The 20,781-nt window shown below is 46.2% G+C and overlaps 6 protein-coding genes across 6 annotated transcripts; 3 read left to right on the plus strand and 3 right to left on the minus strand.

Annotated features, from left to right (window-relative positions):
- Window positions 1–326: 326 nt before the first annotated feature.
- Window positions 327–6,541, plus strand: DFL_002033 (uncharacterized protein; the record flags this gene model as incomplete). Its single annotated transcript, XM_067630757.1, has 6 exons — window positions 327–521; window positions 574–718; window positions 782–3,115; window positions 3,184–5,129; window positions 5,197–5,482; window positions 5,547–6,541. The coding sequence occupies 6 exons, from the start codon at window positions 327–329 to the stop codon at window positions 6,539–6,541; spliced, it is 5,901 nt and encodes a 1,966-aa protein (XP_067493369.1).
- An 819-nt stretch (window positions 6,542–7,360) lies between these two features.
- Window positions 7,361–9,753, plus strand: DFL_002034 (uncharacterized protein; the record flags this gene model as incomplete). The annotated part of the gene is made up of 6 exons (XM_067630758.1): window positions 7,361–7,878; window positions 7,946–8,321; window positions 8,389–8,749; window positions 8,810–9,024; window positions 9,095–9,323; window positions 9,383–9,753. The coding sequence occupies 6 exons, from the start codon at window positions 7,361–7,363 to the stop codon at window positions 9,751–9,753; spliced, it is 2,070 nt and encodes a 689-aa protein (XP_067493370.1).
- A 485-nt stretch (window positions 9,754–10,238) lies between these two features.
- DFL_002035 (uncharacterized protein) lies at window positions 10,239–10,553 on the minus strand (the record flags this gene model as incomplete). Its single annotated transcript, XM_067630759.1, has 1 exon — window positions 10,239–10,553. One exon carries the CDS (start codon window positions 10,551–10,553, stop codon window positions 10,239–10,241), a length of 315 nt encoding a protein of 104 aa, XP_067493371.1.
- A 2,012-nt stretch (window positions 10,554–12,565) lies between these two features.
- Window positions 12,566–14,429, minus strand: DFL_002036 (uncharacterized protein; the record flags this gene model as incomplete). The annotated part of the gene is made up of 5 exons (XM_067630760.1): window positions 12,566–13,164; window positions 13,223–13,330; window positions 13,403–13,690; window positions 13,750–14,027; window positions 14,095–14,429. 5 exons carry the CDS (start codon window positions 14,427–14,429, stop codon window positions 12,566–12,568), a joined length of 1,608 nt encoding a protein of 535 aa, XP_067493372.1.
- Window positions 14,430–14,788: 359 nt separating this feature from the next.
- Window positions 14,789–16,773, minus strand: DFL_002037 (uncharacterized protein; the record flags this gene model as incomplete). Its single annotated transcript, XM_067630761.1, has 6 exons — window positions 14,789–14,897; window positions 14,959–15,077; window positions 15,139–15,965; window positions 16,030–16,246; window positions 16,316–16,441; window positions 16,498–16,773. The coding sequence occupies 6 exons, from the start codon at window positions 16,771–16,773 to the stop codon at window positions 14,789–14,791; spliced, it is 1,674 nt and encodes a 557-aa protein (XP_067493373.1).
- A 2,107-nt stretch (window positions 16,774–18,880) lies between these two features.
- Window positions 18,881–20,365, plus strand: DFL_002038 (uncharacterized protein; the record flags this gene model as incomplete). Its single annotated transcript, XM_067630762.1, has 6 exons — window positions 18,881–19,074; window positions 19,163–19,362; window positions 19,427–19,534; window positions 19,605–19,988; window positions 20,053–20,191; window positions 20,257–20,365. 6 exons carry the CDS (start codon window positions 18,881–18,883, stop codon window positions 20,363–20,365), a joined length of 1,134 nt encoding a protein of 377 aa, XP_067493374.1.
- Window positions 20,366–20,781: the final 416 nt, after the last annotated feature.

Raw genomic sequence — 20,781 nt, forward strand, 5'->3', positions numbered from 1 at the left:
CATCTACTTCATCATTCTCACGATATCACCTCGCCTTCAATTAAACATCATCTCATTGCGCGTACTAGTGCTCACCCCCCGCTAACGGTCCTTTCGGGTGCCATGCCATCTTTGGCCAATTGAAGCTAATATAGCGCTTCCTGATATATCACCCGCGACGACAACCGACGAACTGCTCTCATCTACACCAGCTGTTCTAGCAGCCACGTCCCAGGAACATCTAATTCCTCTAGCTCCTAGAATTCGATTGTCTCCCTCCAACCCGCAGTTTTTCGTTCCTGAAAAGCAATCTATAATTCCGCCGGATAACCGGCGACGTCGTCAAGATGTCGTTCGGCCAGCCTAGTGCCTTCGGAGTACTAAATAACTCCCAGAGTGCTCCCAATAATGCGTTCTCACGCTCGAACAGTATCGCCCAGAGCGCTCCTAACGCCGCATTCTCTCGGTCGGGCAGTATCGCTGCTCCCCAGGGCCCAGCTGAAGTAGTAATGGGCGATGAGGTCCAAGAGAGTGAATCTGATGTCAGTCTTAGCTTTGAAGCCTCGTCATGACTGTTGTTAACTCTTTGTTTAGTTAATCGGCTACGTAGCTCTTGCTGGCGAGTTGAGAGTCAAGGTTTTTGATGGACAGTATCCCGAAAGCGACTTGCCTATACACTCCTCACAACTGCTAGCGATATCTCAGAAACGGCAACTTTTTGCGGCAGGCGGACCTCAAGGTTAGTGATTGGGATATCTCCCAAGGAGTCCGTTCCAACATTGCTAATATCTCTTTTTTATAGGCGTTGTCGTTGCTCTCACCTCTACTATGAGGGCGGCCTTCAAGAATACATCCGCCGCCAATGGAAATACACTACCTTTCCAACCAGAATGCATCATTCCGATGTCGCTCCGACTCTCCCACATCGCCTTTACTTCCGACGGCACTTATCTTTTGCTCGCAGCCCAGCTAGGAGGAATAGCAGTCTACCTAGTTGATGATATTCTAAGTAAAGGAAACGACGTGCAGCCTCAATCGCAGATAAATACAGGGCCGTTGCTTGAAATGAAACCCATCCCGACAATAACTGATTCTGAGAAAGTGTGTATTGTTGTTGGATCTGGCTGGGGCCAAGGTGGCAACGTCGGTATTATTGATCTCAAAACAGCTAAAGTACAGGAAAACCTCAAAACCGGGGTTACGACAGTATCCTGGAGTCCAAAAGGCAAACAAATCATATGCGGCGGTTCACTCGGTGGCCTCGCGTGGATTAGACCGGCTGACGGAGCAGAGGCTGATGCTGTGGAAGGCGTGCCTAATTATCCAAACCATTTCGTGTCGTCGATATTTTGGATCGAATCCACAATCATCTTCGTCATTCTTACCCCCAAACCCCAGCCAGGCCAACCGCACGATAACGAATCCATCCACTTTGTCCTGATGCGTGAACCCCAGACACGCAAACATACATTCTACAGAGTCAACGATATGACCCCTCCTTTCGGAATGGTCTCTCGCCCGACATACCACTCTTTTATCCATCTAAAGGCTTGGAGTCCAAATATGAAGGATTGCCTAGTCTTATCAAACACCTGCTCCACCGATATTGGGACGGTCGTGAGGCTGAATAACACGCCATTTACGCCAACATCGATTATGAGTGATGGTCGTCGTGCAACTTTGCCGTTGACCGCAGATGGCGTGGATGCAACCCCTATCGGGTTCTCGCTAGATCTTACCGCTACTAATGCAGAGCGTGTTAGCAATCCTTTCCCTAATGTCGAGCAATCGGCTACCTCGCTCCCCTGCATGTGGATTCTTACGAATGACGGCATGGTGTCTGCATACTGGGTGGTATATTCAGACGCCGTCAAAATTGATAATTCATCAGCAGCATACCCAGAGTTACTTGCGTACGAAAACCAGCAACCACCACAGACCCCGCAGAGGACTACCGGGCCGACATTTGGCCAAAGTGGATTTGGCCAGTCACAAACATCCGCATTTGGTACCCCGAAACCTGCCTTTGGCCAACCTTCTACTCCAACTTCTACGTTCGGGCAGCCTTCCAAACCTCTGGCGTTTGGTCAGACTTCTGCCCCTACTTCGGCGTTTGGGCAGACCTCCCAGCCAACTAGCGCTTTTGGTCAACCTTCGACAGGTACATCTGCATTTGGCCAACCATCCCAGCCGTCGTCAGCCTTTGGTCAACCATCCCAGCCAACATCGGGATTTGGTCAGCGGTCCCAACCGGCATCAGCGTTTGGCCAATCATCCACGCCTCAACCAGTCTTTGGCCAGTCTTCTGCACCACAATCTGCATTTGGACAAACGCCTACTCCGTTCGGGCAAGCAGCCGTGAAGCCTGCCTTTGGACAACCCGCCTTTGGATCGACGTCTACGCTTGGACGACCAGGAATGACTGCTGGGGCCTTTGGTTCATCTACAGGGTCAACATTTGGAAGTGGGTCTGCGTTTGGGGCGCAATCCGGAACATCGGCCTTCGGTCAAAAGCCAGCAGCGCCTGCTTTCGGTTCAACATCAACACTTGGAAGCACTGCTCCTGCTTTCGGTTCACCAACTCCCCTAGGGAGCACGGCACCCGCTTTTGGATCGACAACGGGATTAGGGCAACCTCGCCCAGCATTTGGCCAGTCGGCGTTTGGGTCTTCAGGAAGCGGGACGGGCTTCGGCCAAACTTCGCAATTAGGTTCAAAACTATCAGCATTTGGTTCGTCGACGACAGCGAGCACTGGCGGATTTGCGAAATTTTCAGGAGGAGGTGGATTTGGAACTGGCAATGCCAACGCGAGTGCATCCCCAGCCTTCCTCCAACAGAGTGGATCTAGCAATCCTTTCGCTTCTAAGGAGCCCGACACTTTCGGTACTTTGAAAAACAATGCCCCAGTCTCCGCCTTCGGTTCTGGGGGCCAAAGCGGCTTTGCGGTGTCTAGTACGTTCGGGTCTACCGCGACGCCAGATACCAGTAAACCCTCAGGCGCTGGCACAGGAACTGGAGCCTTTGGTGCTTTTGGAAACTCCCTCGGATCAGCTCTCTCTCAACCAGCTGCCTCCACTAATGTTAAAGACGATGAGATGGCAGACAGCGATGATGAAGTAGAGCAGCCAAGAGAAGGTATCCGTGGTGGAAATATGTTTAGCCTATCGACAACTGCAAAAGAGCCCCCAAAACCCTTGCGCCAGCTTTCGGACAGAGCTCGCAGTCCTCTGCTGAACCAAGTAAGCCATCTGCATTCGGTAGTGGGCTTTTTGGGTCTACATTGAATAAGGAGCAACCAAAGGGGGCCTTTGGCTTACCAAACAAGCCCACGGCACTTGCTCCTGCTTTTGGAACCCCAGAATCCAAACCAAGTGCCCCGGTAAGCGCATTCGGCCCCACTTCACCCGTAAAATCGTCTGGCCAGGTTGGAACTGGATTATTTGGAAGTGCTCTTCAAAGAAGTACATCCGGTGCGCAGCCAGTGTCAGCATTTGGTTCGACCACTGGGCCATCGGTCTCCAAACCAGCACTGGCATTTGGTACCACGCCTACTTCCCCCCCAGCAAAAATAGCATCGGCGTTCAGCGCAGCGACGACGTCTACAACTTCGGCATTTAGCAAACCAGCGGCTCCAAGCTCTGCATTCGCCACGAGTGCCAGTTCGCCAACCAAGCCAACCGTGTCGGCTTTTGGACAGAAATCAACGCCTCCAGCCTCTAGTCCTAAGAAGGCAGATGTGGAGAATGAAGTCGGGGCAGCAGCGACCAAAGGCCTACCCGGAGAGGATTCTGATGAGGATACTGATCATTCTCCGCAGGAACCCGAGGCGGCCCCTCTTCCTCCTGATTTTGCCCCAACAGCAGAGAAGTCTAAACCGGTTGTTCCTGAAGATGCACCACTACCTCCTGATTTTTCATCCACTAAGGCAGGCGCCATTGATTCAAGCCCTATTAAAGCTCCACTCCCGGAATCCGCACCTCGTACACCTGTATTACCTTCTATTCCCCCGACACCGGCAGAGCCTGCAGAAAAACCTGTCGAATCAATCCCTATAGTGAAGGGCAAATCTCCATTAAAGAGCGATATCCTTGGCTCGGCTTCTCCGAGCCAACCTTTGGCATCAACCTCGAAGCCTACAAAGGCCACAAATCCCATGGCCAACCGACGAGGCTCAAAACCAACTGCAACTATCTCGACGAAGCCAACGTTATCTGGCCGTACGCTATCACAGAAAGCTGGCGCAACCGCCAAAGGCGCAAAGCTTGTTGCGAAAGATCACGATGAAGATGATTCGGGGAGTACAATGCTTGGTAGCTTTTTCCCTGGAAGCAGTGCTAAGACCGTTGGGCCACAAAAAGATGGGGAAAGTGTACTTACACTTGGGACGTCTACGAAATCCATCGGTGCCGGCTTCTCTTTCGGGGAATCTAAATTGGATCACGTATCGGATGACAGTGAAGAGGACGATGACGATACAAGCGATGCCGGCAGTGATGAAAACATTAACCCTGCGGGCCCCGAGTCCGGCGAACACTCTGGCCAATCTAGTGAATTGGAAGACGGAAGTTGGGTTGAAACCGGTGATACAGAGGACGAAGGCTCTCCGGCTCAACCGCCAGTACCCGCAAAGGACGTGAAGACGGCACCTCGTCGAGACATCCTCAGCCGCATTACCTCCCCCCCCACAGTTAAGACCCTGGCTGGGACACCTAAACATACACTAGCTACGACAAGTAAGGCCGGTGATATGTCGAGGATTCTGAATAAGGCTCCTCTTAAATCCCCAGAATCTTCAAAGGCCACAAGCTCTCTGGCTTCTGCTTTATCTCCAATTTCCGCCAAACTCCAACAGCAAGAAGCAGCTGATAGGGAACAGCTCCTGAATAAGCAAAATCAAATGGATTTGGAAAGAGATCAACGAAGGCTAGATATGTATGAACGCCATCAACTTGCACTGCGGGAGCTTGAGCAATTGAAAGCTTTAAGAGAATTGCAAAGAGAAGAGGACGATAGGTTGGGCAAACTGGAGGAAAACATGAAGGCACGTGAGGATGAATTCAGGGAAAAATTAAAATCGCCCTATGATCCCTGCCCTGTTCTGAGCCTATTCATCCCTTACCGGGAATCGGACAACTTGACCCACTTCAAGGTATTATCTCCCCTTTCTCCGCTTTATTATTTTAGCGAATTGTTTCTAACATATTTTTGATGTTTAGGGCCAGGACGCTGTTATAGAACAATTGGTTATTGATCTGGGGCGCCGGACTGACAACTTCGGGTTGAATATGAGAAACCTGGAAGCATTCATCGTCTACCACCGAAAATCCGATCATTTCACCCTTGATGACTCCCGCCCTGTTGAAGAAATCCGAATAACAGCGGCGCCGGACGTATCATTGATGGCAAGAGATCTTATCGAAAAGGTACATGATTTGGAAAAAACTTTCGACTTAGCCACGTTGAAGACGGATGTGACATCGCTTATTCACGATGTTGATTATCGTAAGCGCCCCTGGTCGTCATCTAGATCAATCTATGTGATGCTAACAGCTATATTCGGGCGTAGTTGTCGCCCGTGCCAGTGATATCCCGAACATCCTCCTCCTTCACACCCACCCAGAACTTCGCGCGCACATTCGCAGACGACCACTTTCAGCACAGCAGCGAATGCAGCAGGCTAATTTAAGACGGAAAGTACCTATTATACGTCGAAAGTTCAAACGAGTGGAGGACGCATTCCGTATCCTTCAAGCCCATGTTGCAACCCTCAATAAAAACCAGAGGGCAAACTATGGAGACCTAAGACCGCCAACGATTGAGCAAGTCCACGAGACAGTTGCAAGGCTTACTGAGGTTGCAAAAGAGAAGGCCGAACGGGTTGACAAGCTAGAAGATTCCCTTAGAAAAATGCGTCTATCTAGCGCTAGCCCTGCTATGAGCCGCGGGACGACTCCAAGCTTTAGAGCTGGTAGTATCAGCTTTTCCATGAGCGGTCGAGACTTTGAACGAGGTGGCACCCCAGGTTGGTCGAAATCTACAAGGAAGAGCAGGGAATCGGTTTTAGCAACCCCACCAAGAAACATGCCGGGCCCGGATAAACTTGACTACTACGAAACCACAATCGATAGCCCGATATCCCGATTCTCATATGGCAGACAAGCCCACCAGAAACCAGTCAAGAGTATCTCGGGTACCTTTGGATTGATTGAGGAGGAATTGGGTGATAATGAATATTTCAATGACCAAAACCCATCCTCTTCGATGGGAGTTCCTATTGCCACGAGCTACGACAGAGGCATGGCGGAATTAAGGAAAGAAATTTTGACTACACCAAAGAAAGGTGATGTTACCGGGGAATTGCCGAACACACCCGCTAGCAGGCAAGTCAATAGACTCCTTAAAGATGAAGTCGAGGAAATGACTGGTGGGAGAGGTAGGAAGGCATGGATTGATGTGGACGACTACTTGGAAGACAGGAAGCTGAAGAGAGAGGTTGGAAAACGTATGACAAAGGTTATCAGGAAGATCGGAGTCAAAACAACAAGGGTTGAACTGGCTTAGATTTGCATTGTATATTATACAGGTTCGAATGTGAAATTTTTTTTTTCCCTTGTGAGCCCTTCACTTTTCGTAAAACAAAGTCACAAGTTTAGATAGTAGGATGCTTCTTGTCTCGTACCCAGACCTGGTCGGGATGCTTCCAATATTCCGATCACGTAGCTGAGTTCGATTTAAGGCAAAGGCACTGGTTAGTCGGTCTCGACATAGACATCTCAATCCTGAAGACACCAGATTCCTCGCTTTCTATTGGTGCACGTCATTGTGTCTCAGACCCCTTCTGTGTTGCACAATGGTCAGTCCTGTACATACGCCATGATGGTAAAGTGTGTTGCGCATTGTATTTTGATCCCCGTTTGTGGGCCTTGAAAGCCGCCTCGCTTCGAGCCGGCGCCTGTAATCTCCCCCTTCAAGATATTGACACACTTGAGACTCTCAACGTGGAACTGTAGGTACGGCTCTTGTCAGCCCGACAGTTATTCTTGCAATGCCGCGGGGTGTCTAGTCCAACAATGAGTCAAAAGATAACCCATCTACGCGTACGCATTGACGATTGGCCGTCATGCCTTGCATGCATTCGCGGACTGTGCTGAGCGAGACGACCAAATTGGCACTTTGTGTCACCGTACCAGGATCCAAAAATCAGGATATAAAGCTACCCATGGCCCTCGTCTATGCATGAGCGTACATCAGTACTTAAGTAGTTAGCGGTAGTTGAAATCAAGTCATACCAACAGATCTGCAAACCACTTGGACAATACTCATCACCTGCACTTATACCATTTTCATTCGTTTGCCTTTCATAATCCATATATATCCAAAATGTTCAAATCTATCAATCGAGCTGTTAAGAAGCTCACGGAGGAAGCTCCGCAGGGCAATGATCAAATGGTCATTAAGGTCAAGCGCTTAGACTCTCGATATAACCGCCGGGGACATCAAGTGGTTGTAGACTCCGGAACAGTCCCGACGGTTGAGGCCGATAACTATGATCCCAATGGCGCATATGTCCTTGTTCATTGCAAATACTTCAACCAACTTGGCATGCTGCATCGTCAAACATTGGATATCAAGAGTTTGATGGTCAAGAAAGTATTGAAGGAAGTCATTGGAGATAGCTATCCAGGGATCAGTTTCAACACATCGAACATCGTGTTGGAGTACCCACTGAGATGCTTATGGCATTATCGAGATGAGATTCGGTTTGTGGCGAAGGAAGATAAGAAGTCAGAGAAAGGGCGACATTTGAAGCTGTTGCTTGATTTTCTTGATGCGGAGTTTGCAAAACTAGATGCGGAGTATAACAACTACATGGAACAAGGGCTGACTTCGTTCGACATGTGAGTATCAATGGCCCTAGAACGTTTTCAGTGATCTCTGCATTAACATAGAGTCCCTCGTATGTAGTATGTGGACTCTTTTCAAGCCAGGCGAACTTGTTTACACAAGCTTCGACGGTCACGCTCGAGTTTTCGAGTCAAAGGGGTACAAGGAACAGTCAATACGCTGCGCCTTGTATGGTGTCATTGACGGCAGCTATATCGACTACAACGGGGACGAATTTGGCTACGCCCAGAGATATGTCCTGAATCCAGACTTTGATGGAACCCGTAAAATCACCGATCTTGATGCATTTCCTCTCAAGTTCCATCCACGAGAAAAGGAAGTTAGACGCGATTTGATTTCCCGTGGACGAAAATTCGAGAGTTTGGCTGGTATCCATTGTATGGACTATAATGGCCCAACTATATCCGGGGCTGGGCATTGGGGATCTAAATTGTTTGTAAGTGGCTTTTTAGACGGATTTATGGTTTTTCTCGTCAGCTGGGAGACTAACGGGTGAATTTCAGGTGAATGGGCGGGTAATGGTTGATGTTAAAACGCACGTCCACTACCATCCGGATAAAGCGGTCACTATCAACTCTTTGCAAGGGGACAACGACAAGATAAAAGAACTCGCCGACAAGCAGAGTAAACCCCAGTACACCACTGGCGGTTACCACAATGGCGTCTACTACGAAGAAGTGGCGTCTCAGGGCGCAAATAACGTCACTATGAACGTAACTTTACCCACAGACGGCAGCGGACAAGATTTGAAGCATAAGGCAAAGCGAAACCAGAAGAGCAAGGCTATAACTGTGTTAACAGAGGAACAACTTTTGCTTTGCTCTAGCCTCATTTATGGCTTTGCATTGAATGAGAAGCAATGGGGTGTGTGACTTTGATAAGATATTGATATAATTTAGAGCTCAAATGCTAACCCACTCTTAGTCCAACTCTTCGTAGACCTGCTCCAGCCGGTCAGGTGGAACACTATATCATTCGATCAGTTAGTGCTTCCAAAGTCGCAAAAGCAGCTCGTCAAAGCGCTGGTTGAATCGCACCAAACTTCCAACTCGAACTTTGACGATTTCATTGCCGGGAAGGGTAAAGGCCTAATCTGCTGTTTGCATGGGTCACCAGGTTGTGGTAAAACAATGACTGCTGTTAGTATATACTTCTGTGGGATTTTTTCATTTCTTTTGCAAGAGGTACTAACGAAGCTCCGATATTCAGGAATCTGTCGCAGAATTTACAAAGTCACCACTGTATACAATTTCCGCTGGTGATCTTGGAGCCGACCCAGCTGAGATGGAGAAGGCACTTTCGAAAATTCTCCGGTTATGCACAATCTGGAATGCCGTCTTGCTCCTCGATGAAGCTGATGTGTTCCTTGAGGAACGATCCCTTCACGATCTCGGCCGCAATGCATTAGTTTCTATCTTCTTGAGAATGCTAGAATACTGTAAGTCACTCTGACCTTAATAACTTTCCGGAGAAAATATTTCTAACCTTCGCTATCAGATTCCGGTATTCTCTTCCTAACCACGAATCGTGTCAAAACATTCGATGAAGCCTTCCAATCTCGTATTCATGTCGCTCTTCGCTATCGTGATCTTGACAAGTCCGCTCGCGAACAAGTTTGGCGTAATTTCATTGAGAAGATCGAGGCTTCTGGAAATACTACCGCAATAAAGGAGGATGACTACGACTTCTTGGGATCGGTTCCACTTAATGGCCGACAGATCAAGAATGCCGCTAGAACAGCATTGAGTTTAGCGGAGAATATGGGCGAAAAGTTGAGCTTGGAGAGTGTAAAGAGTGTCTTGGGAATCGTCGAAGCATTTGAAAGGGACTTTAAACAGTTGAAGAAGGCGGAGGAGGTCCAGCCTTAAATACTTCAGGGCAACTGGCAGTCGTTTAATTGGAGGGGATTAGTATCTTTTTGAACTGTACTGTTACTGTATGGAAGTCGCATTCGACGACTTGAGTTATCCTTCAGGGTGCGGCGCATTAAAGTGGTTTTTCTGAAGACTCGGAACCCAGATAAATTTAGTTTCTCTAGATTTAGCATTTACTACATACAAAATACATTAAGTATTAGAAGATTAGTTCTAAATGACGGTGTAAAAGATTGGCTATCTAGGAATGAATATGGTTTTTGTATGCGTATGCGAATACAAATCTGATAGACAATACTAAATAACTTTGGTATAGGTGTCGTTTTTTTTTTTAAAACAGAAAAATCCAGAAAATTAAGATGATAAAAAATAAAGTAAAGAGAATTAAAAATAAAATTGCGGGTATAAGACTTATATGTCTTGAATTGGCCGATTAATTTGTCGGCGTAGCGGCATCCCCAGAACTTCGGGGGATAATGTTACAACACGATCCAGTGTTGCATTTCGAACGGGGTTTGGGAGATGCTCAATATCTTACTTTCAGAGTGACGAATAGATTGGTATGCATATCTTCCGGTAATATCGACTTCCTTTAAGTCCCTAGCGACAATAATAGCACTTTTGACGGTATTCCGGTATGATGAGCTAAAAGCATAATAGGCAAATAGGACGCCAAAGAAGTATTTACGCAAAGGCTTTTTCGGTGAAGTCGGCGCCTTAAGCGTGGAGTATTCTGAAGCCGTAGGCGTGTATTTGCCTGGCTCATAGTTGAGCCTAGCCTCTGACATGTACATGTTGACGTAGTGTCACTTGCTGGGAGCTAGATGCATGGAGACCATATGCATCTGAGTATAATCGGTATTATGATGAACACATTGGATGGTAAACACAATACCTAAAAAAATAATGCCGTCGTCAGATGATATTTATAATGGCAAACCTATTCGATCATAGGAAATCTATTTGACGAGGCTCGAATATTGGTGCCATATCCATGCCATGAGGCTCGAGGAAGCTACGGCGAAAATATGCAACATTTTCAACACAACTGTTTCACTGAGGTGGACTTGGCATAATATATTTTAACTTGATTCGTAGTTCATGATGAAAAGAAGAGACTCAAGACTATAATTTGGTCCTTAAAATAGATTTCAGCATTCTTATGTGAAAATTGGCTAGTGATACTGAGGTTAGTTTGAGGAGAACGAACCCTGAATAGTAGTCCAAGGGCAAAAGTGATGATATATTCTTGCATAGATACTCATGTCCTAGGGCTCGGCACTAATATCATTTCCTTTGCATCAAGATGAGAATGCCTAGGCGAAAAAGACAGGACGTATACAACATAGAAGCGGTTAGATTGGATTTGTAGAATGAACAAAGTATATCTATCTAAGTACTTCCTTATGGACAACATCATTTTTGGGTTGTTTCGCATATATGCAGAGTCGAGGATCGCGCCGAGAATCGTAATATCAGTTCTATTCATCGTCGACAGATCTACACGAGATGCTCCGGAGTAATTGGTTTTATCGGTAGCTCCTTTTCAGGTTGTGCGGTTTAAAAGAAGATACGAGATTTACATTGGAAAATCCCTTTATCCTCTAGCTTCGTCCCCCCCCCGGCCATAAATATTTCGGTAGATACTAGTTGCAAGTTTTTCACTTCCATTTCCTGAATTCCTTTCCTAGATCCTTCCCCACTATTAAAAAAATTATCGATAGCCTTCGGCGTTTCTATCACAGCGTTTTTCTCGTGATTTCTCGTAAAATCTTCATCCGGCTCCAAGGGCCGGAAAACCGAGGGCCTGTAAAATAAGCATACACAGAATAGCTATCTTTCATGTTATTTTACATGTTTGTAAAACATCATTAGTATAATCAAGAGACGTACGCAGCCTTACGGTTTCACAATCTGAGCCATGAGTTGGTATATATACTTAGAAGCATGCCGGATATGTCATGGATAGACCATACTAACTATGGATACTAGCCCTGAGGATCAGTTGCACACAAGTAGGAGCTCCATCAGACTAGATCAGCAGGGCCCTATGGATAAAGTCACCTTTTGCGACTAGTCTCTAGTTATCGAGGTACCAGTGCCAACGTACGGTCGCAGTCGGCATCTCGCCCATGGGATAAGTTACCAGAGACTAAAGAGGATATTTCAGCAAAATGACGTTGTCTGTGCATGTAACAGTAAAAACAAAAGTTTATTTGGCGTGTGCTGGGCTATTCCATCCAGACAAATCTCTCTATTGATAGTAAATAATAAATTAAATTAATAAACATGACAGGGGAGAGAAATGACAGGAATTTATTGCTACTTGTTTGGTGATTCAAAATGTAAAAGGGGATAGGGTGGTATCGGACATTTTCTGCGACTGATTTCCCTTTTGGGAACACGTCGAGGACCTCAAGGTTCTTTTAGGGCTTGGGAAGGTATAGGAAGCTCCTTAGTGATTACAGCGCCCATATTATCCTTTTATCGTGATATATATATATCAGTATATTTGGATGAATGTGGATATATCGCCTCATGTCAGTATACGATCCGGAGGACTTTATGGTCAAGGCATCTAAAGGAAGAGTTTTGGCAATTGGAAGATCCGAAGGGTCTCGAGGCTAAGCTAAAGAGGTCGCAATCTAATAGGCTTAAATTGTTCATATATTACCGAATTCGAATCAAGGCCTTCAGACGTCAAAGGATAGGTATGTACTCAGTCTCAATTATCTATTTGTCGTAATTACTTAAGTATCCTCGATAAAACGTGCAGTTGTCGAACAAGACTTCATCATTGAAGTTTTTAATTTCCTCTACCAAATACTGCACCCTCTCCATCTCCCGCCTCTCTTAATCGCACCCACTTATCCACTACTCTTGGTACTTCCCCGTCTAAATGACTAACTACAATCAACGCCTGTCGATCTTCCAATCCCTCCTCCAACCATTTCATACACCTATCCCTCAAATCCTCATCCATCCCACTAAAAGCCTCATCCAAAATCACAATATCAGGTTTCTTAACAACCGCCCGCATAAACAACGCCAACCTCTGTGTAGACACTCCACACTCCCCAAATTCCTTCTTTTGTTCCTCAGGCGATATATCAAAGAATTCAAATATATCATCAACAAGTTGTTCTCCGTTCGGTGGGAAATGAGGTCTTGTGATGAATGTATCCGCCCAAGCTGACTCGACGCATTTTCGAAGAGATAGCCTGCGAGGGAAGAATTGGTGGATTTCGGGGGATGAGTGGCCAATGAGGGATTGTAGCTCGAAGACTGAGATGCCCGGGATGCCTTTGGTGGGGAGCCGGGAGCGGCCGAAGAGCTTTACTGGTTGGGAGTAGGAGAGTGGGTGGTCAGATGTTATTATTGCCAGCAGAGTGGTTTTTCCGGAGCCTTTGATCAGGTTAGATGTTTATACAGACATCACGAATCTGGAATCTTTTAATCTTACCATTTGGTCCGAATAGTCCCCAGCGATCACCACGCTTAATAGTCCATGAGAAATCCTTTAATATCTCTCTATCACTGTATGATATCTTGATACCACTCATTTCAACAACTAGTTCTTTCTTGGTTTCTGCCAAGGCTGTGGTAGCTTCTGTTTTGGCATCTTCAGACGGGATGCTTTTACCTGCACCGTAGACTTTGTGAAGAATGCCATCATTCTCTTTATCTCCACCTCCAATCCGAATCCCCTTTTCAGAAGCTTTAGCTATAACCTCCTCTTTCCCACCCATAGTAAGGACCTTGCTATCTTGGAGGTATGCAATATGCGTCACCCAATCCGGAAGATGATCCTGTGGTCTTTGTGTGACCACGACTTGTGAAGCAATTTTGAATGGATCATTTGCAGCTTCCGGTGAGGATATTCTTTTAATAAGACCAGATAACCGTTCAATAGACCATGGATCCAAGCCCACTTAACTAATGTCAGCAACTAGCTCTTCGTTCTAAGGATCTACAAAGGGGGTATATTACTAAAAGGCTCATCCAGCAACAACAAATCCACGCCCCTCAATAACGCCTGTGCAATTCTAGCCCTTCGTCCCTGTCCATTACTCAAAGTGCTTACAGGTTGGTCCAGAAGCCCCGTAAGCCTTAGACCCGTAGTCACAGTCTCTAACGGCACATCTGCAGCTCTTGTCGCCACATGTGCTTCAAAGTCAAAATTATCCGTATACAACGGAAGATGTAAAGCCGTTCTTTCTAGCCATTGGCGTAATGTCAAGTCTGTAGCTCCACGACGTGATTCATATCTAGAATACAATGCCAAATCAGCCTTTGCTGTTCCGTAAACGGAAGTTTTAGAGGAAAAATAGGTACCGACTAGACATATACTCCCCCTTCACACTCTCTCCAAACGCACCCCGAGCCGAGAAATCTACCAAAGCGATAGAAGAAGCCGGATACTTCTTTTTATCTGTAAGCGCAGGGTACGTCCTCCCCACAATGGGCGTGCATATATGTGATCCCTGTAGTGCTTGCAAAAAAGTGGACTTTCCGGAATTCGAAGGACCGATGATAGACCATCTTTGCGGTTTTGTAATGGGCGTCGAGGTGATTGATTGAAGCGTGAAATTTAGATTGGGAAAAAATGTCGGTCCGTTTGTGGTTCGCTGGAAGGTCGAGTTGACGATTCTGATGAGTGGGGAGGACATAATTGTATTCGGGGAGGTCTTTCATCCGGGTTGGTAAAGTACAATTGGTGGCCAATGGCAAGTTACATGTTTCTCTCAAGGAGTATTAGCGTCTCTAACCTCTATTTTATATCTAGAAGCTCTCCCTTGTATGTTCGCGGCATGCAATTGAAGTCGCGGGCTCGGCAATATCTCCGAGGTACCGGATCGAGCGCCAAGGAATTAAATATACCACATGAACAACACATAGTTTTCGTTCATTTAGGCCTTTGGTGGACCAAGTATCTTGATTAATCGTGCGTAAATGTTGTGAACCAATCTAACCAAAGCGCGCCGTGCTTTGCGAAATCTATAGAATATCTACAGGCAATGTAGGCCGTCTAATATGCGAATCTGAAATCTAATCGCTTATTACCCTTGTCCGTTGTTGTTCGGAGGTAGTGTTCCTTCTCGTCCTTGGTCATCGCGTTCCAGACTTCATCACGTTTCCTATGGTTGCTGTCAGTTGATGTTTTGCTTGGAGTTAGATTATGGGGTAGTGGGAACATACTTGTTTCTCCAGATGTAATATTGTCGGGCGCCGATGATCATAAAGATATTGTATACACCGATGGCAATGAGCACTCTGTTACCCGTTCTATAGAGGGGTTTGTCATGGTCTCGATAAATCTGGAGCGGTTGTTAGCACAGCCTGATATCGATGTAGGGGACTTAGGATTCTGAAACTCACGTTGCTGGCAATTATACCGTCTGCTTGGATAAACATGTTATAGAGCGCGCTAGCCACAGTTCGCGTCCTCACACTGCCCGCATTTCGACTTGTTAATGCGACTAAAACAGCGTGCGGATATGGATGTCCAACTAGCAGTGTTGCGAGTGCGAATTTAACCCATGGAGATGCTGTTCCCGGCAATACAGCCAAGGCAATAACAATCGGTATTGCCCAGAACTGCGCGATCAAAGGAACGATGATTCGCATATTGATCTTTTCCGAGAACCATGTCCAGAACAGGAGTTGTATAATAAAGAGGACATAAGCCGGGATGGTCAACAAATTAGTGTCAAAGGTACCGAATCCAGCAGCTCGCAACTGTAGTGTAAGATAATTGGTCATAGGAGCCATGGGAATTTGCCATGTAAGACCCATAAGATAAATTGGCCACATATCGTAATCTTTGAAGCTCTCACAGAGCAATCGGGGGCTGAGAGCTTGACGATTGTGCATGTCACCCTTTCCGGGATCATCGCGGAGGATACGGTTTACCATGATCTTTTCTTCATGTTCGGTGAACCAGCCGTCTTGACCGCGGAACCAACTCTTGGTTTGCGTTGGCGATGGTGGAAGATAGAACCAGGATATTACTCCGATGATACCGGTGAGTGTTCCCTCAAGAGCGAAGAGCCAACGCCAACCTTCCATGCCATTGACACCGCGCATACGGAGAATACCAAAGGCAAGGAAAGCGGCAACAATTTGAGTTGCCTGATAAGCCACCCAAAAGAAGGCTAGGCGAATAGGAAGTTCCTTTCCAGTGTAGAAGTATGACAGGTAGAGAACTACTCTTTCTTTAGTACTGGGACTGACGGGAAATGGATATATTTGAAGACCGTTTTCACTTACTGACGTCGGCAATGAAACCACCCTCGATCATACCGATGAGAGCTCGACATGCGTAGAAGGATCCTTTGCCAGAGAGAAATGCTTGGAAGCTGGCCACAAGGGACCAAGAAATCATTTGGACTGGGATCCAGTTATCGGGACCGAGTTTCTTGGAAATAAGCTGTGATGGTAGCTCAGCTAACAAGAATGAAACCAAGAAGATTGTTTGACCAGTGTTCTAGAAACAAAGGCTTGTTAGCCTATATTACATACCAAAATCCCTCGAAGCGTTATTTCTTGAACTTACAAAGTCATCGGTATTCAACTTAAGGTCTCCAAGCATATTGTCAGATAGAGCTTGCCCGATGTTGCCTCGGTCCAATTGAAGCGCAAAGAACATGAGACACGCCCATGAGCAAATCTTCCAGTCAATCTAGATTATTGTCAATGCTTGATACCACAAGATCAGTTCGATGTAATTGTATCTACCTTGCGGACTAGTCTCTTCTCCTCTTTAGGGTCCCACTCATAGGTAGGATCGTATCTATGTCTTCCCTCATACGTATCAATAGGTACGTAGAGGTCATCTGCGAGACCTTTGCTGGCGAAGGTGATATTTTTGCCCTTCGTCGACTCGTCGGAGAAGGAACTATCATCAGATATTACATTGGCAGCCACTGTAGATGGATTCTTCAAGTCCGCTGCCGAGTTATGCGACGAGGCGCTAGGACTAGGGTCCTCCGAAACCGGGGTGATCTTCGACATGTTGATAATGACCCGGTACAAGTACGGTCAATGGAGGGAGTAGAGGAGGGGGGGTAGTTGGTTTGAGATGGTAACTCGACACCGACGAGGATCACTATTGGGAGGAATGCGACCCGAATTTATAGATAACATCATGATTATCTTCATGATGATTCGGGTCTACGGTAGAGCCGAAGTTGGGAATACCCCCTCGGCCGAGTTTCTTTTTCTTTCCCAATCGCCTAGAATACCGATAAGACGTTTCTTGCTTTCTTGTGCATGCAGGTAAAGAAAAATTTCCAGTAGTCTCGGAAGCTTGATTTTGCCACGATGCAGGAGATATTCCCAGGGTTCTGGGCCTGGAGCAGGGTTGCATATTGCCCTTCAGAAGCGAGTCGGGGGAAATGTAATAGGCGAGTCAGTTTTACGACCGGCGTGGTGCCCCCCACTTTTCGTCTTTCAGCTATCTGATGTCGACATCTTCTAGACCTTATCGGACATCAATTTTATGGGTGGCCATTCTGTAATCTGGGAAATAATGAGTATCCATATTGTTAAAGTTCGATTCGGAACATCAGACATACATTGAAATCCGTCTCGCAGCCGCCACATCGATATCGACATCGAGATCGAAGACAAAAATTGCCTTCGAAAACATTCAGCTCTGTAAATCGCTATATAGCTGTAGTGACGATATGATTTCGATGCTCGGTCGCACGATATGTTTTTCTTGAATGTTCTGGTCAAAGCGTCGACGCCTGGTTTAGAAACCTTAAACTGGCATGCAACTCTAGAATTAGGTTCAAATTCTGGGAGCTATTGAGACGCCTCATTCTATTCCGCGTGAACATCAGACTAACCGACAAATCTATCAAAATTCGGTCATTGGGCCTGTAGGCCAGGATTAAAGCTGGCCTAGTCTAGAAACGAGTTACTGTTAGCTAGTACCGGCCAGTCTGCGAGCAAGATATCTAATCATCTGCATGAGTTCAATGGAATTTACCTAGAAATATAGGCTCTTAGATAAGCCTTCCAAGGCATCAAAAACAACACCACTGCAGTACTTTTCACCGGGTGTTCTTGCGAAACCGCCGGCTTCAAAGTGGATGTTAAAAACTTATCACGCAATCTGCCTTTGACTTTACGCCAGACACGAATGTGGAGCAATTCCAACGGGGCTTTTGCGTTGTCCGCGATAGTCCCGTTTTAGGCCGTTAGCCGCGCAAAGAGACGGATTTGAACAAGTACAGCAATTGGAAGACGTTTTAGTACCAAGTGGACGGCGGTACAATGAGGAATAATGCTTGGAAATGGTGTAAGAACCCCGGTTGCCAACCTCTGGTTGGACCACCTTTGGTAGTACGACAGCTCCAACACGTTGATATCCACTTTGGATCCAGATATCTTCTGTTGTAACCCTTACCCACATCCTACCAAGATGGAACTTAGGAAAAGAAGTAACATTATTGGATGGTTATGTTATCGATAAGCTCCCCATGGTCGAGTTCACACTCCTATATTTCCCGATGGGATACTGCGAGTTCCACTGCTGTCAGCTGTCACTTCACCCCGTCTCGACGATCAAACGTCCCTCTTCCAACGGTCCCAGTCACGTTTTCAAAGTGCATGGAGCCACGATAGACAAATAATATCTTGGAATCACGCAATGTACGTAAGTATACACTTTCATTGTGGGGCAGCGTGTCTCGGCAATCTTATAACTCTATATCTGTTGCCGGAATCCGTGACCTTCTGTTCCCGACTTATGCCAGATAGGGTTCTATCCTGCGAATAGTCATGCTAAATGTTACTGATCCATTGGCAAAAGCGGCAGAAGTGAACGGATATGTCGGCATCTGCTGGTTGCTTAGAGATATTGTTCGCCGATATCTACTACCTGCTAATAAGTCTTTGGTAATCAGCTGGCCGATATCGTCCCTCTGGTGTTTCAATGGGAGAATAAATTCCCCGCACATGACGCCGTTAGAATCCATTTTGTATGCCCAATAATCCTAAAGTCTGGGTCTCGGGTTCTCGTAAATACTCTCTGCCATCAAATTTTATCTCTGAGTTATCTCATCATCATTAAGTCATATTGAACTTACCAAAGTAATTATATTTTATCACAATGGCTCCAGCAGCACCAATCCAGAATGAACAAGAGAAGGTTCTTGTGAACCTCCCTCCAGGCTCGGGACCAACCGTTTACAAGGAGGCCTATGATAATGGCCCAAAGTCCTATGAGAAGGAGATTAGCCGGAAGGATACAGCCCCACCACCAAAGTATCCCAACTATCTTCCAACATGGAACCCTGACGTCAAGTAAGTTAAAGAGCACCAAGGCATTACGACTGATGCATTTGTATTTCAGTATGACAATCTTCTGACTTGACACTCTACCGGATGGCAGATATCCCCCATTGACCCCATTTGAGCATTACGATCATGGAAAGGATGCCGACCCGACATTCCCAAATCTTCTCAAGGGAGCCAAGGTCACCGATCTTACCAGCAATATCGGAGCTGAAGTTGAAGGAATCCAGCTTAGCCAGCTCAACGACGCCGGAAAAGACGAACTAGCTCTCTTTGTTGCACAAAAGAAGGTCGTTGGTAAGAACAAGAATTCTAAAAAACCTCTTGCAATAGTATGCAATTGCTAATTTACGTTTTCTAGCCTTCCGAAACCAAGACTTCGCAGATCTCCCAATCCAGCAGGCTCTGGACTTCGGTGGTTACTTTGGCCGTCACCACATTCACCCCACATCGGGTGGTCCAGCGGGACGTAAGTATATTATTTTATCCACCAATTAATCTCAGAAATTTGCAATAAGTTCTAACATTGGATAAACTAGACCCGGAAATTCACCTTGTCCATCGCTCTGTCGACGATACCTCCGCTCAAGACTTCCTTAAGGAGCACTCCAACTCTCTCACATGGCACTCTGATGTCACTTACGAGAAACAGCCACCAGGAACCACCTTCCTCTACCTTCTCGACGGCCCACCAACTGGTGGTGACACACTATTCGCAAACCAAGCCGAGGCATACAACCGCCTCAGCCCTGAGTTCCGAAAGCGATTGCACGGTTTGAAGGCCGTACACTCAGCACATGAGCAGGCCACTTCCAGCTTAGCCCGCGGAGGTATTGTGAGGAGAGAGCCAGTTACCAGTGTGCACCCAATTGTTAGGGAGCATCCTGTCACAAAGGAGAAGGCGTTGTTTGTGAACCCACAGTGTATGTATCTCTTGCGTTTCCATATATGCGGCTCTCTAGAAAGAAGCTAACCAGTGGCTTATAGTCACACGATATATCGTCGGTTTTAAGAAGGAAGAATCCGATCACCTCTTGAAATTCCTGTACGACCACACAGCCCTAGGACAAGATTTCCAGGCCCGTGTTAAGTGGGCACCTGGTACCGTTGTTGTTTGGGACAATCGGTGAGTTCCCAGCTCTCAATTTAAATAATTCGTACAGAAATGATGCTAATATACTGGTTCAATAGTGTAACATTCCACTCCGCCATTCTCGATTGGTTCGATGGTCACCGACGACACTTGGCCAGAATCACACCACAAGCAGAGGCTCCATATGAACCTCCATTCGAGGGTTGAAATCTGTAATTTTTTCAATTTCTTGATAAGTTAATTTGTTGATAATTTAAATTGATTGATATATGATATACATTGACAAAATGTATTTATCAGGATTAGCTAGGTGGCAATCTATCATCCTCTCGGGGGTAGGGATATTTGTGATCAAACTCATGAACCCATCGTAATATCGTGGACATTTGGATTCACGGCTTTCTGCTTCACAACAACAGTATTGATACCTTTTTGATTTATTCGTAACTGCATCATTATGCAAAGACCTGTGCAAAAATCTAGGATAATTGTCGAAAAATGCATATTAATTTTGTAATATCACGTGATGATTTCGACCTTCAAAACACCCCTGTAAATTCATTCAAAAGTCTATACACACACAAAGTAAGGGGTGTGAGTCTGGGACTTGCGGTTAGGATTCT

The sequence above is a fragment of the Arthrobotrys flagrans genome, assembly GCF_004000055.1.
Source record: "Arthrobotrys flagrans strain CBS H-5679 chromosome Unknown unitig_3, whole genome shotgun sequence".
NCBI classification, from domain to species: domain Eukaryota; kingdom Fungi; phylum Ascomycota; class Orbiliomycetes; order Orbiliales; family Orbiliaceae; genus Arthrobotrys; species Arthrobotrys flagrans.